At 41.6% G+C, this 16,351-nt stretch overlaps 1 protein-coding gene across 1 annotated transcript in view; it reads left to right on the top strand.

Annotated features, from left to right (window-relative positions):
• The window catches only part of KCNMA1 (potassium calcium-activated channel subfamily M alpha 1), a 507,555-nt gene that overhangs the window by 309,299 nt on the left and 181,905 nt on the right, over positions 1-16,351 (top strand). Inside the window, exon 14 of the mRNA XM_029919828.1 lies at positions 1,701-1,856. Coding sequence (XP_029775688.1) covers positions 1,701-1,856 — 156 coding nt within the window. The remainder of the gene's footprint in view (positions 1-1,700; positions 1,857-16,351) is intronic.

Below are 16,351 nucleotides of genomic sequence, written 5' to 3'. Positions count from 1 at the left end.
GGAGCCATCGGACTTGCTCTTTGTTTCACCAATGGTGTCTTTCATCTTTTCTACTAATACAACTATAGTGTGTCATCCTGACAGTGAAGGGAAACCTTTGGGGTGTTCCTTATATCTGCTGCTCCATGGAGAGAACTAGTAATTTGAGGGCCACAAAGTCTTGGCATCAGCAGGGACCTTGCAGAGCTCTCTGCTTCAGCCTCCCGTGCAAAACAAGAGGTCTTTCCACTGTGACTTGGAAAAACACTTACTGAGTTTTGGGGACAAAGACCTTACATTTTTGGAGGTGGCTTTCTCCATTAATTAGACATATTACATCCTTAGAAAGTTCCTTTATAAAACAAGCCCAAAATCTTCTTTCTTATAATATACACCAGTCAGTCCTAATTCTGGCCCCTGGAAGGAAGCAAGACAAGCCTAATCCCTCTTCGGCACGGCAGCACCTGTGGTATTCGGAGGCAGCCATCTTGTCTCCGCAAAGGCGTGGCCTTCTTCAAGCCAAACACCACTGGCTCTCTTAACTGTTTCTCCAAAAATGTTTTCCAGAACCCCCACTTCTCCTTGTGCTTGTCCTTTTTCTCTGGAAGTTATTCAGTTTATCCATTTCCCTCTTTAAATCTGACTGTTACAACTGGATCAAGTACTCTGGAATAGCCTGACTGGTCACAACAGAATGAAACCTTCATTTCCCTTGATCTGGAGACCATTTCTATCACGCAAGCATTGGCCTTCTCTGTAATCTGTCACACAGTTGGCCTCTTTTTTGGGGTTTGAGTTACCCACACACAAGTTTTTTTTCTTCTTTCCCCTCAACTCTGCTGCCAATTGATACAGTTGATTTTTTTTTAAGCTTAAATGCTGTACTTGACCTTAAGACCTTTAAAATTTCTTCTGGTTGGCTTTCTGCCCATTTTTCCAACCCTGGAGAACTTTTTGAATCTTGATTCTTTCATCCAACATATCATCTCTGACTCTCTACTTTATGCACTTAAAACTAATTGGATGAGCATGCGTCTGAGTCCTTATCTCTCAGGGTGTGACCTAACTGTTGAATAGGATCAAGAGATTGTACTATGTCTACACTGTGAGTTCCCTGATAATTTAGGTCAGTGCTTCTCAAAGTGTGGTCCCCAGATCAGCAGCTCAGCAGCACCTCGAGCTTATTAGAAATGCAAATTCTCCAGCCTCACTTCGTACCCTACTGGCTCAGAAACCCTGGGGGAGGGGCCAGCAATATGTGTATCAATTCTCCAGGTGATTCTGATGCCCACTCAGGCTTGGGAGCCTTATCTGGAGTATTGGGATTGTAGATAAAAAGAGGAATCTAAAATGCACAGGCATCTGACAGTCTGAGTCGGTTTGAGGAGCCGATTTATGAACAATCTAGCCAGACGTCCTAGTAGCATGGGCTGATGTGTCTGTCACAAGAGGTAATTCCCTCTGGACTCTGTTTGGCTACATGACAAACCCAAGGGGGGGGACTTGGGTTTGGGAGGTGCAGAAGCAATGATGCAAAGACTGAAGTCTGCCCAATGGGAGGGTCAAAGAAAACACCAAACACCAGACTCAGGCACGGGAAAGAAGAGATGAATCTGAATGCCTTCTAAGCAGTTGAGCCATGCTGCATTTCCCAGAGGAGCTTTCAAACAATTGAACATTTAGGAACGAAAGGTCTCATGCCTTGCTTTTTGCTTCCACAGGCCCATCTGCTAAACATCCCAAGCTGGAACTGGAAAGAGGGGGATGATGCAATCTGCCTTGCAGAGCTGAAGCTGGGGTTCATAGCCCAGAGCTGCCTGGCTCAAGGCCTCTCCACCATGCTCGCCAACCTCTTCTCCATGAGGTCATTCATAAAGGTAACGTCTTGTCCTATTAGAGCACATTAGCCCCAGATTCAGTTTGTCGTGGGGTTGAGTAGAGAGCACAGCTTAAACTCAAAACAGATCGACGGGCTTTAACCACTTTGGTTAAAGAGAAATTCCTTGTTACAGATTTGGGCATGAGGCCAACTTCTTTCAAAATTATGTTTTTATTTTTATTTGGCACATCCACGGCCATTAAATGATTGTTCAAAGCACAATCCTCTCTTTTTTTTAGATAAACCACATGTTTATCTATCAACAAAGCCTCCGCTGTTAAAACAAAAATATGATTTATATACATTCCATATGGCACCAGAGCGCCTAAAGAAAAGAATTATCATTTTGCTCTTTTACATCAAGTGGCTGGTGGACCTCTCACTGTGTGGATAAATGCAGACCATGTGTTTGTGCTGAAGCCCAAACCCCAACAACATAATTCATTTATTTATTTCTGCACAATCAAGGAGGCCAGCGGGGTTGACATGTCATGGTTCTTTGAATGGAGAGTGAATCTGTGAACCGAACCCTCAGTGGTGGTGCCCTGCACCCTGTGACATGAGCGGGGTCTGGGTACACTCCTTGTCAGCCAGCTCACCCCACAGAGCTGACTGGGCAGCCACCTCAAAGCCTCCAAAGTGGACCCTGCATGTTGGACCAGCACAAGCAGTGAAAGACGCAACTCTATCCTCATAGGCCAGGCCAGTTTCCAGAACATTGGGTTTGGGGTCCATGGCCCCTGTTAAGCGAATTTGGGGAGTGCAGGATAATGATAGCCAGTCCTTACCCTTGGATTGTTCCTAGCCTAGACCGTCAAAGAAGTAGACCAGTGCAGTAAAATCTGCCTAGTTTGGGCCTTTCTGACATGGCATTGGTAGCGAGTAGCTCAGCATCTGGGCTTATCTTTGTAGTGATTGGGGTGGGAAATTAATGAGTTACCAGGCGGTCTGACAAAGGGGGCTAAAAGCTGTGCAGTCAAAGGCATGAGACCTCTGGTGCTTTACCGCCATTACTGCTGTGTCTGGCACCAGGGGTTAGTCATTTGGGGGAGTTGAGGAAACGGCCCTGGGTGCAGCGAGAGGGATGAGTGGAAAGGGTGGGGCTGGAGGTGACAGACCAATTCTACGTGCATGCTCACTCTGGGCACCCACAGCTGTGTGAATAGAACAAGGCTTTTTTTCTAGGTCCTTACCCTCTGTACCCACCTAATTTACATTATTTAGCCAATTTATAGATAATAATACTTTATATAAAAGAACAAATTGTTTTGGAGTCCCTTCAATCACTTTAGCAAAGGATGCCTTGATCAAAAAATTCTTGCAACTCACTATGGGCCCAAAGACCTCATCAACTCCACAGAACTCCAGGCTCAGACCCAGCTCACAAATAAGGACATTGCATTTTTGTTTAACGGCTTCTTTAATCCAGGCTGCTGTTCCCCTTCCTGGATGAAACTGAATGCAGGCAAAATGGAGTTGGCAGGGGAGTTGTGTGTGGCTGGACTAGAGGCATGCCCCAAAGCCAGATGTAGCCTTGTGTCTCCCATGGCTCTTGTATTCAACACAAGGAACCCAGACCCCAGGATAAAGGACTGTCACCAGGAGATCTCTCCTGGCTCATCAACCAAGTTCTGGTGGTTTCCTCCAACAAGGAACTACCCACAGGCCCAGGCACAAGGTCTGAGTCCTGGGCTCTGCTTCCTTATGTTGATGTAACATGGTCTTGGCAGGGCCCTACCGCACATGGGGTACTTGACATGCGTATGTTTTGATTTTGTGGTGCCTGCACGGAAACTAGAGCTGCCTGTCAAGAAAATTAATAAAATGGATGTGACGCTGATTCTTCAGTGTTATTACCAGCAGGGAGAAAGAACTTCTGTCCAACTTTCCTCAAGACCCTGAAGGGCCTCACCTCTGGAGCCAAGGACGTCCCCTCCAGCCCAGCTAATCCCACTGCCAAGTTCCTATTTAGGAAGAGCCTGTGGGAGAGGTCCGCCTGGGCCCAGTCTAACTGAAAACACATTTCCCTCCTAGGGTTATGTTACTGTGTTATTTCTGCCCGGGGCCAACTCCTCTGTGTTTGGAGGTAGCTCTCTGAACATGGCCTCTTGACATTCAGGTGGTCTTTGTGTTGGAATTTGCTAAGGTACATGACCTGGAAATAACAAGGTTTACCTCCATATACTTGTTTTATTTAAAAGAAGGACAGTGTTAAGCATGTGTTCCCATTCTGTCATCATCGTGTACTTACCCTCCAAACCCCCCATCGTTGTCTCTTTTAGGGCATAATAAACACCATGGTGATGTTCTCCTCGGCATGTTTTATATATTATCTCTCATTCCAGAGGTCACAAATCCTTCACTTATTTTTATTTGATGGGTAGGACGATGGAATAGAGAATTTATAAATGGATGAGTGTTTACAGAAATGTGCTTCCTTCCTCAGTGTCCCCCATGTCCTACAGCAGAGAATTCATTAGCACTTCCACAGAGACATGCAGGCCTTGAGGATGGAGGGAGGTGGGACAGGGCTTTGGCTCATTTGATCCCTTAAGAACACTTAGCTCTTTCTGGAAGCCAGACGTGGAGTGTGAGCTCAGCCTGTCCCTTGCCCTGGGCAGGTAGTGTCTATTTCTTGGTTCTGCAGAATGCTTGGTGCTCTGCCCCTGCTGAGCAGAGAAGAAAGAGGAAGAAGACTAAAATTATGAGATATCAGAGACAGCATCATGGCAGCTGCTGACTGGGCTTTTCATGTCCATGGGACCAAAGGCCAAGGTTGGAAGTAAGGACAACAAAGCTCACCAAAAGAGAGATGGGGTACTGGTATGCAGGGGTTACAAAAGAGACCCAGCCCAGAGGTACCAGGAAAATATGAGGAATGCTTATTTATCCCTCGAACAATGTCACTTGCAAAGTTCCTTCTCCTGGGGCCTCATTGTCCCTGAAAGCCCAGCACCCATTTTGAATATGTCATCTCATAATGGAGCTAAACTTTTGGGGAGTCTATATTTTTAGCCCACATCCTTGAGGGTAATGAATTCAAGTGTACTAACTACTGTTAAAGACGTTTTCCTGGTTATTTGTATTTAATTTGCTCCATTTAACCTTCAAGGCATGCCCTCTGTAGTTTCTGGTGTGCTGGGAGTTATTTAACAAATTCATGCTAACCTTAGAGCCAATACCTTCACAAAAGAGGCACAGGTTGGGGAAGCAAGGGTCCTCTGACGCAGGAGCCTGTTAATGAGAGGCTAAGAATTTTTTCCGGCAGCGTCCAGATTTTGCCCTGACTTCCTTTAAGGAGTGAAGGTGACTCCTGTGACTTGTCTATATCTACGTGTTAGCCAGGTAATCCCCTACCACCAACCTGTCAGGTTCAAGTGAGACTCTTCCTAAGGTTTTCTGTAAAGGTCAAGACCATGAACTTACTTAGCCTATCTGCCTAACTGACCACACTTACCCTCTCCTTGGCTTCCTACCTTGGATGTATTTAAGATCCATTGATTTTTTTTTAATTTTTCTTTTGGTTTTAGAGTTCTAGCATGTAATACTTAAGTTTCTCTTCAGCATATGTAATTTCAAGTTGGGTCTTGACCTGCCATCTCTGTGAATTGTGCTGTTATTCTTACTAGGATTAGCGGTCCTGGGACATGATAAATTGTGTGTGTGGGTGTTGTATATAATTTAGAAAGTGATTAACTCTTAACATTTCTTTTCACTTTACCCTGAGTCTTCAAATTTAGCACATTTAAATCATTCTCAAGATTGCCAACTATTTTAACTCTGCTAAGCTACCAATTATGCACATGCACACACACACAGACACAGCCTGGAACGTGGCATGCACTCTGTAATTATTTCTTGGTTGAATGAATCAATTATGAAATTGGAGAAAGTATGTGATGTCCTTCTTGTGTTTCCCCCCCCCATTTTACAAGACTTGGAATTTGCGGGTGAAATGTTACTTAATATCGATCACAACACAGTCTCCTCTGTCACATTTCATATTTCTGAATGAGGAAGCCATAGGATAATCAGGTCCACAATATTCAGAGTACACCCTGGCTGAGCTGGACTTTGCTGGACATGAAAAACATTTGTTCATTATTGATATTAATATATTAAGATAAACGTTCAGTAATTCATAGTCCTAGCACTACGTATAGACAAAGAAATCATTTTAATATCTTTATTTGGGTTATGTTGATGTGCTGATGTATTTCTTACATGCATATATGAATACATTATGGTTTAGGAGCTAGAAATATAAATCAAGACTCTAATAATAGCTGAACTATAGTGAGCTCTAACTGTGTGTCCACTCCTAGGCTAATTGCGTTATATGCATCAGGCATTTACTTCTCACAGTGACTGAACCCAAAACTGGCACTATTATCAACCCCACTTTGCAGTGGCAGACACTGTGGGCTATGAGAAGTTCGGCAACCTGTATGAGGGCAGAACACCTAGAATTGACAATTCATGTGTCAAACCAAGCAAACTGCTTCCAGGTCCTTGGGTATACCAAGAGGAAGTATGGTAAATGGTAAGGAGACCTTCGCTAGTGCCAGCATCTTAGCTTTCCGCAGTCTATGGAAACAGTTGTTTTGGTAGAGATTCCTAGGGTACCTACTGTATTCCAGACAGGGTGCTAATCTCACTGTCCTCTTCATGGTTAGGAGGCACTCATAAGCTTCAGGAAGCTTCTGTTATGACTGGGATTTGTAGGCATACGTTTGCAAGCCCCATTCTCTGGGTCTTGTTGGCCTTTCTCTCCGGCCAGCTCTATAAGGGCAGAAGTCATTGCGTCAAGACATATGAACCTGAGCTGGGATGAGTCAGGCTGGGGAAATGCCCCAGGCTTTCCAGAAGGAAGTGACATCACTCATTGCTGTATTCAGGGGGTAAAGCTAATCGGCTTCAGTAGGTGCTTCTGGGAGAAAACAAACAGTTCTTATTGGCTGGTGGGTATAAGCTCTGCAGATCAGAGGTGTTTACTCGGGTAATGGAGACATACTAGAAACAGGGCTCAACCCTGTGTGGATGGGAGAGAGGTGGGGGACAGGATCTCTGAAAGGGGGCCGAGGCTGCAACTGATAAGGCTGGGGTCAAGGTAGCTTTCTACTTCTAGGAGGGGATGCTAGTGGTGTCAGAGTAGAGGGTTTGTCTGACAAAGTAAATTTACGAAGTGTAAGTTAGATAGTGAGAGGTGGACTGTTGGCTATTTCATACCCATGGGTGTCATCCTAGGCACAGATGGGGTCATGACAGTAGACTTCTGCAAGTACCCTCACCAGTGGAGAGAGCAGCTCCCAATACAAATATACCCACATGTTTATCCTCATAAATCCTAGATATATAGAGAAGTCCCATTTTTTAAATGTTTGTTTGTTTATTTATTTATTTATTTATTTATTTTTGAGAGAGACAGAGAGGAAAGGCGAAGAGAGAGGGAGAGAGACAGTCCCAAGCAGGCTCGGTGCTATCAGCATAGACCCCCTGGCAGGGTTCAAACCCACAAACTGTGAGATCACGACCGGAGTTGAAATCAAGAGTCAGACGCTTAACTAACTGAGCCACTCAGGTGCCTCAAGGATTCCCGAATTTATTTCTCCTTCCAGAACCTGTCTCTGAACCCAATATCCTCTGTCTAACTGACACTCAGTGTCTCTATTTGAATGTCTTATCTCATCTGAGACCTAACATATCCGGAATTGAATTCCAGTTAGTTGTCCAGAAACCTCGTCTCCTGCTCAAACTAAAATGTTTGGAGTCATCCCTAGCTTCTTTCTTGTTCTCACTCACCACATTCAATCCAGCAGGAAATCCTCTCTGCCTGACTTTCCAAATATGCCCAGGATCTGACAGACCCACACCACCGCCATCGATCTCTCCCAGCATTATACCAGTCTCCTCACACCCTCCCTGCTCTGCTTTTATCCCTTCCCCACTCCAGCCGATCCTCAGTAAAGCATCCAGAACAGTCCCTTGCAGACGTGAACCAGATCTCGAGACCCCGTTGCATAAATCTTACCATGGCATCTCATCTCACCAAGACAAAGTTCTTACAAAGGTCTATAGGTCCTAAGCAATCCTCAGTGGCCTCATCTTGTTAAGTGCTCTTTCGCTCCTTACTGCCAGCCACGCCCACGTCGGGTGGTCTGCGCATTTCGCATTGGCTATTCCTCCGGTGGAAACATTCTGCCTTTAAGTAGCTTAATGGTTTCCCTCTATCAGATCCTTCCTGTCTTTGCTTAGTGTTCATTACTCAGCGAGCCTTTTCTCTAAAATGTTAGAAGTCCATTTTTAAAAGGGCTTGAAAACAAGCTTTTAATTGAAATATAATATACAACCATAAAAATGTGCATCTAATACATGGACAGCTTATTAAATATTCACAAACTCAGAACTCCCATGTAACCAGGGCCTGGATTAAGAAGCCATACATTATCAGAACCTCAGGAGCTGTTTTTTAAAATACCAGTGTATGTGTGGGTCTGTTTCTGGGCTCCCCTGGGGAGAATTGACATCTCCACAATGTGGAGTTCTCCAGTCTAATATCGCATATCTTTAATAAAGAGATGCTTTGCAGTTCAACAGTCGTCCTGTCAAATGCAGGAACATCAAGAAGAAAGTGCCTATGTTCATAAATTTCTCTGGGGCTTCTGAGGGTCCCTACAGAGAATAGATGTCCCACTTCACCACTTTTTCCAGGAAGGATTTAGAGGTTCTCCTTGGCCTCATGGGGTGAGTAAAGTTTCCATAGTAAAACTATCAGAATAGCATTTTCAAGATTTACATTACTGTCCCCTCCAGAGCCCCGTACGTCTATGGCCTTATCTACACTCCTGGCTTTGCTTTCCTCTGTGGCATTGTTTATTACCTCTTTTCTCTGAGACAGTGTAAACACAGTGAAGCCTAGGGCTACTCGCCGAATCCCCAGTGCCTGGCACAGCGCCTGATGCCCAGTAGGTGCTCAATAAATGCGTGTTGAATAAATAAATGAATAAATTGGCCTCAGCCTTGCCTGGCCAACCTTTATGACAGACAGCTGGGTGGGGCCAGGACCACAGTTACAATTTGGGGTGATTTGGGTGCTGAAAACATCTTCCATCGCTACTGTGTAGGTAGTCCCCTTGCCAAATTATAAAGAGCTTGGACTCCATGTGGAAACTTGAAATACAAAGCTTGGCGAGGAAGTATGAGGCTGGTTACATTTGGTTACAAAGCATATCGCCTGCCAGAAAATCCAGTCAGTGTGTTGTTTAAATTCACAAATCAAAATAAACACCCATGCACTGAGATGAATTTGCTAGACCTCAGTACCCCATTGGGGTCAGCATCGCTCTGCTGCTGCTTCTTCCCTCCTCGAACCCCGTCAGATCAGCGGCTCGGCCTGCCTCTCCCATGCCATTCACGGCGCTCAAGAGGACTGACGCCCATCTGAAAACAGAGCAACTTTCCTGCAAATGATTTCAAATAAAGAGAGAATTAATCCATGAACTATTAACAGGGATTTTGTTCCCCCCTGGCCCTGGTAATTTCTAGAACATTGAATTAAAGAGTTCTTAGACCTTTACAAATTCTCAAGGCAAACATTATTAGCAAAGAGAAGCCCATACAGCATGTTAGAAGATTGCCAGAAAATGTCAATGGAATTTCTGAATAAAATAAAAAAGGCTTATGCTTCCCTTCCGATTTTCTCTCCTTCTTCCTCCTTCCCTCCCCTTAACATGATTAGAAAGTCATTTCATGTGTCTTATATGTTTGGTCAATCAAAGGCAAATGTACATGATTGATGGTGACAGGGAACACATTTAACTCATTACTCTTTACTTTGCAGCAAAATGATTTGTGTAAACTGTCTGCCTAGCATTAAAGGTAAAACAAACTTAGAAACCCCAAAATGTTAAATTTTGTCTAATATTTTCCTTTCGGTTTTATAGCCATAATCACATATGGATTCTTTTATTTGGCTCTTGGCACAGACTGAAGCAAAGGAGAAGGCAGCACAGAAAAATTACATAACCTGTAGACAGAGCCCTGTGCCCAGTGAGGACGGAGCCACAAGAGTTGCGGTGGCCAGGACTCACCATGAAAACCAGGAGAGGCTGCCACTCAGCCTGGCCTTTATCAGACACCAGTGTATTGTCAGTAATGTGAAATAAGGCCCTCTTGACCAAGCCACAAACATCAAAATGATCCTCTTTGGAGCTTATCAGCCTTTAGTTAACTGCGTGCATTCACAGGCTGTATCCTCCTGGCCTCCCCCACTTGGAACTTACTTAAAAAAAATTTTTTTTACATTTATTTATTTTTGAGAGGCAGAGTGAGACAAAGCATGAGGGTGGGAGGAGTAGAGAGAAGGAGACACAGAACCCGAAGCAGGCTCTAAGCTCTGAGCAAGTGTTCAGCACAGAGCCTGATGCGGGACTCGAACCCACAAACTGTGAGATCATGACCTGAGCTGAAGTCGGACACTTAACCAACTGAGCCACCCAGGTGCCCCTACTTGGAACTTTCTAACTTAGGTTTTATGGATGCCATATACCATTGGTAATTTTTCGAGCAAAAGTCTCAATGCTATTAAACCATGAGGAATAAAATTGCAGCATCCTTTAGTAAATCTACTGGTTATCATCGCCCTAAGCTGATACTGAGCATAAATCCATGCCCAGAACAAGGATGAGGAACCTAGCATTTTAAGGCTACTATTCTATATATCTAGGGGGTGCAAATTAAAGAACCACTGGTGATTTGATACAGTGGGTACTTTGAGTCAACTTAAAATTATAATAGTATCCTAAGTTTGCATAGCACCTTATAGCTTATGGGTATACATTTTTACTTAAATTATTTTTATTTTACCAGATACACAAGCAATTTATAGAATACCATTGGGAAATGTGCCAAATGCAATGGAGCCAGCGTTTCTAACCCTTCCTCATGTGTAGAGTAGAAAGACAGGAAACGAGGAAACAGGAGGATGGCTGACTTCTAGTTGCACGGCCAGATGGAAAATTGAAGAGCAGGGGTCAGAACTCCACCAGACCCCTGGGTGCTCAGCTCAATGTTTACCCATTAGTACATGTTGCTTCTTTGAGAGAAATGTCTTGATATACACATTGTTTGGTTTTGTATTCAAATCAGTGGCTTCTAAGAGTAGAAGTCACTTTGCCATATTCGTGAAAGTGGTATCCTTGTTTTTCCCCAACCATGCCAAACTATGTAACATGAAAATTCAGATATTTTTCAAAGGTAGGCTGTACCTATGTCTGCCCCTTTCTCTCTATGCTGCCTTGGTCTGAAAAAGGCACTATCATCCCTAGACCCTAATGCCTTGGCATGTGGGAGACTTTGTTGCCCAAGTCAAGTACTTGGCTGCACAGAGGAGGGAGAGAGTGACCAGCTGGTTGAGGGAAGAACCAGTGGGTCAGAATGCACTGTTGTGATTTTCAACACAGAAATGGTATCAGTAAAGAGGGCGTGAGGTCCAGGCTCCTTCTGATCAAAGTACAAATATTTAAGTAACTCAAACCATTTGGGCACAGTGGTTTATGTCTTCGAGATTGGGACATAAATCCAGTCACATTTACCTAGCATTTCTTCTGACCATTTTCCATTACAGAAAAATGCTTAAGTATGTGGTCCCACCAAGATTCAGAAGCAGTTTTAATTGTCTGGCTATCTTGTTCTTAAATTTTATTCTTAAAATTAACTTCCAGTAAATGCACAGTAAAATGCACAGCTCTGTGCATTTTAACGTGTATGTAGAGTCATGCCACCACTGGCATGAATCAGGATCCAGAACAGTTTCAGTACCCCCCAAATAAACTCATGCTTTCACTGTGCATTCGTATCCTCCCCAGCCCCTAGCCCCTGACAACCAGATTTGTTCTCTGTCACTATTGCTATGTGATTTAACCACTTGAGACTGGCTTTTCTCAGTCAGTGTAATTCCCTTGAGACTCACCCAGGTTATTGTCTCAGCATTTCATTCTTTCCCATGTCTGGATAGCATGGCGTTTTGTGAATGTGCTGCTTCTTTGTCAATTCATTCCTTTGATGGCATTTAGGTTGCTTCCAGTCTGGAGAGATGACGAATAGAGCTGATATAAGCATTTGTGGACGTTAAGTTTTAATTTCTCTAGAGGAAATACCTAGAAGCAGGATCATTGGATTAGAGGGTCAATGTGTGTTTGCTTTTAAAAGAAATCACCAAAGTGTTTTTCCAGAATGGTGGTACTATTTGTCATGCCCACCAGGCATGTGTGAGAGTTCCTGTTGGTCTGCATTCTTGTCTGCACTTGGAATTGCCAGTTTTTTTTATTTCATCCATTCTAATGCATGTGTAGAGCATCTCATTGTGGTTTTAGTATGTATTTCCCTAAAGACTAATGATGTTGAATATCTCTTCATCTGCTATTCTATCATCTGTCTGTCCTTTTAGGTGTTTGGCCCATTTTTAAAAATAGGCTTATTTTTTAAAGCAGTTCTATGTTTACAGGAAAATTGGGTGAAGTTACAGATATTTCCCAAATACCCCTTGCCCCACACATGCATAGCTTCCCCCATTACTGACAGTAATACATTTGTTACAACTGATCAACCTTTCTCCTCACTAATCCCTGGCTAACAATGATGTTTTAACCATCTTCTTAGTTTTGCAGTTTCCAGAATGTTACATAGTTGGAATCACAGTATGTAGGCTTTTCAGATAGGCTTCTTTCACTTAGTTATATTCTTTTGCATTCTTATATGCCTTTGCGTGGCTGAAGTGCTCATTTCTCTTTAGTGCTGAGTAATATTCCAGATGTCCATTGTCTGGAGGTACCGTAGTATATTCATACATTCAAAATCTAAAGACGTTTTGGCAATTATGAATAATGCTGCTGAAAACATCCATGTGCAGGCTTTTGTATGGACATAAATTTTCAACTCTTTTGGGTATCAAGGAAGGCACTTGATACATCAAAAATATTGTTAATTTTGTAAGAAGCCACCAAAGTGTCTTCCAAAGTATCATATTGCATTCCTACCAGCAATGAACAAGAGTTTTTCTTGCCAGCATTGGGTATTATCAGTGTTTCCACCTACTTTTTAAAAATTGGGTTGTTTACTTTTTACTGTTGAATTTAAGAGCTCTTTATATATTCTGGATATCATGATGGATTTGTAAATATTTTCTCCTAGTCTGTATCTTGAGTTTGCATTTTCTTAATACTGTCTTTCCTGGATAAAATTGTTTAATTTTGAGGGCATCTCAGTGGCTCAGTCGGTTAAGCATCCAACTTCGGCTCAGGTCATGATCTCATGGTTTGTGGGTTTGAGCCCTGCGTTGGGCTCTGTGCTGACAGCTAGCTCAGAGCCTGGAGCCCGTCTTCAAATTCTATGTCTCCTTCTCTCTCTGACACTCCCCTGCTCACGCTGTCTCTCTCTCTCTCTCTCTCAAAAACAAAGCATTAAAATTATTTTAAATTATTTAATTTGGAAGATTTTAGGTGTTTTCTCTAAATGTTTAATATGGAGTTTCTCTATGACCCAAACATTCCACTTCTAGGTGTCTACCTAAGAGAAATGAAACCATGTGTATTATTAATTTTCCACAGCTGCTATAATAAATTACCAAAAAATTGGTTGCTTAAAACAACACAAATGTTTTTCTCTTCCTTTTCTGGAGGCCAAAAGTCTGAAATCAGTTTCATTGGACTCAAGTCAAAGTGTTGGCAAGGCTGGTTCCTTCTAGAGACTCTAGAGGAGCATCTGTTTCCTTGCATTTTCTAGTTGATGGAGGCTGCGTGCATTTCTTGGCTTGTAACTCCTTCTTCATATCCTTCTAGCATTTGCTGCCAATATCCCACTTCCTACTTCTTTAATCAAATCCCATCTGCCTCCTTTTTTATAAGCACACGAGATTATAATTAGGGCCATCTTGGACAATGTAGAATAACCTCACACCCCAAGATCTTAATTGTATCCGCAAAGTCCTTTCTGCCATGCAAGGTAACATTCACAGGTTCCAGGTATATTTTGGGGGGCTACTGTTCAGTCCACCACAGTCTTCCCTTTGACCTCAAAATTCTATATCCATCACATATGCAAAATATATTTACCCCACCCTAAAATTTAAAAAGTCCCAACTTTGCAGCACCAATTCAAGTTAACAACCCCATCTAAATATCAACTCTCAAGTCCCAAATGTTATCATCAAAATTAGTATGGGTAAGACTCTGGGTATGATCCATTCTGGGACAAAATTCCTTTCCATCAGCAGATCTGTAAAGCTAGAAGGTAAGTGTTCTGTCTCCAAAATACAATGATAGAACAACCATAGGATAACAATTGTAGGCATTCCCATTCCAAACAGAAGAATATGGAAGGAAGAACATCTCTACCAGCCCCAATTAGCTTTAGAATCCAATCAGAAAAATTCCGTTAGGTTTCACCTCTGGTAATAATACTTTGTGGCTTAAAATTGTTCTTAGCTAATGTGATTCCTTCAAATGTATCCCTTTTCAAATTACTTTGGCTATTCTCATGCTTTTGCCTTTTCATATAAATTTTAGAATCAGCTTATCTATCTACAAAAGAATCCTACTGGCATTTTGTTAAAGCTATAGACCGTTTTAGGGGAGCATTGGCTTCCATGAACATGGATTCTAATCCATGAACATTATCTCTCCATTATTAGGTAATCTTTAACCTCTTTCATCAATGTTTGTAATTTTCAGAAAACAGGTTCTGTACATTTTTGTTAGATTTATACATAATTATTGCAATTTTTGGAGCTACTCTAAATGGCATCTTTAAAAATTTAGTTTGCAATTATTCAATGGTGGTATGTAGAAATACACATTATTTTGCTATGTTCACCTTTGATCCTGCATCCATACTGCCCTGACGAGCAATTCTTGCAGGATGTTGAATAGGAAGAGTGACAGTAGAGGTCTTCGATTTTTTTCCAAGTCCTAGGGAGGAAATATTCAATGTTTAGCCAGTAAGTATAATGCTCGCTATAGGTGTTTTGTAGATGTTTTTTTGAGATTGTGGGACTTCTTTTCCATTCATAATCTGATGAGAGGTTTCTTTTTTTTTAAATCATGAATGCATACTGACTTTTGCTGAATGCTTTTTCTGCATCAATTGAAATAATTGTGTTACTTTTCTTCTTCTGTTAATATGGTGAATTACATTGACTGATTTGAGAACACTGAACTAGCCACTGTGCGTTCCAAGGTAAAACTCACTTGGTCGTGGTGTGAGGTATTCCCTGGTATTTTTATGAAGGTGTTTTATGCATGTGTTGTGAGCAGATACTGTTCTCTGGATTTTCTAATACTGTGTTTGTCTGGTTGTAGTATCAGGATAATGGTTGGCTTCATACAATGAATTGAGAAACTTTTCCCTTTCTTCTATTTTCTGCAAGTGTATAGAATTTGTGTAATTTTTTCTTTAAATGTTTGGTAGAATTCACTAGTGAAAATATCTGGGCCTGAATTTCTTTTTCCAAAGGGTTTTAAAGACTAATTCCATTTTTAATACCTATAGCTCTATTCAGGTTATTTACTTAATCTTGGATGAATTATGCCAATTTGAGGTTTTTTGAAGAATTAGTCTAATTTTTACACAATTTATGTGCATAGAGTTGTTCATAGTTTTCCATTTATTTTCCATTTAACATCTATGGGGTCAGTAATGATAGTGCCTCTCTCATTCCTGATTTTGTAATTTATGTCTTTTTTTTAATTTGTCTATCTTACTACCTGTAAATCAACTTTTAGATTTATTACTTTATTTTTCTATTTTGTTTCTTCTTGCTTTCGGTTTATTTTATGCTTTTAGCTTCTTAAGATAAAGCTTAGGTATTTATTTGAGATTCCTTTTTTAAAAATGTAAACAGTAAATGCCATATACTTCCTTCTAAACATTGCCTTTGCTACATTCCACAGATTTTGATACGTTGTATGTTCATTTTTATTCAGTTAGAAATACTTTTCAATTTCACTTGATACTTCTTTGACCTGTGGATTATTTAAATGTGTGATGCTTAATTTGGATATATTCCTCTTATTTTGATATTACTAATTTGTGGTCTGATTCCATTATGGTTGAAGAACCTAACTCTGTGTGATTTCAAGTCCTTTAAATTTGTTAAAGTATGTTCTATATGAGCTATCTTGATGAATGTCCCATGTGACCCTAAAAAGAATGTGTATTCTGCTGTTGTTGTGTAGAGCGCTCTATGAACATCAAACCTTAGTCCAGTCCATTGGGTTGGCAGTGTTGCTCAGTCCTTATACCTTTGCTGATTTCAGGTCTCCAGGTTCTGCCCATCACAGTGAGAAGAGTTCCGTGGTCTCCAGTGATAATTGTGATTTGTCTGTTTAATTCTATCTGATCTTCTTTGTGTATTTTAAAACTCTGTTAAAAGTGTGTACATTTGCATTCTTGTTTTTTTTTCTTCTGGTGAATTGATCCCTTTTATCATTACATATT

This window comes from Suricata suricatta, chromosome 2 (genome assembly GCF_006229205.1).
Source record: "Suricata suricatta isolate VVHF042 chromosome 2, meerkat_22Aug2017_6uvM2_HiC, whole genome shotgun sequence".
NCBI classification, from domain to species: Eukaryota; Metazoa; Chordata; class Mammalia; order Carnivora; family Herpestidae; genus Suricata; species Suricata suricatta.
The sequence above is the reverse complement of the archived record's forward strand: the minus strand, read 5'-3'. Positions and strand labels throughout refer to the sequence as shown.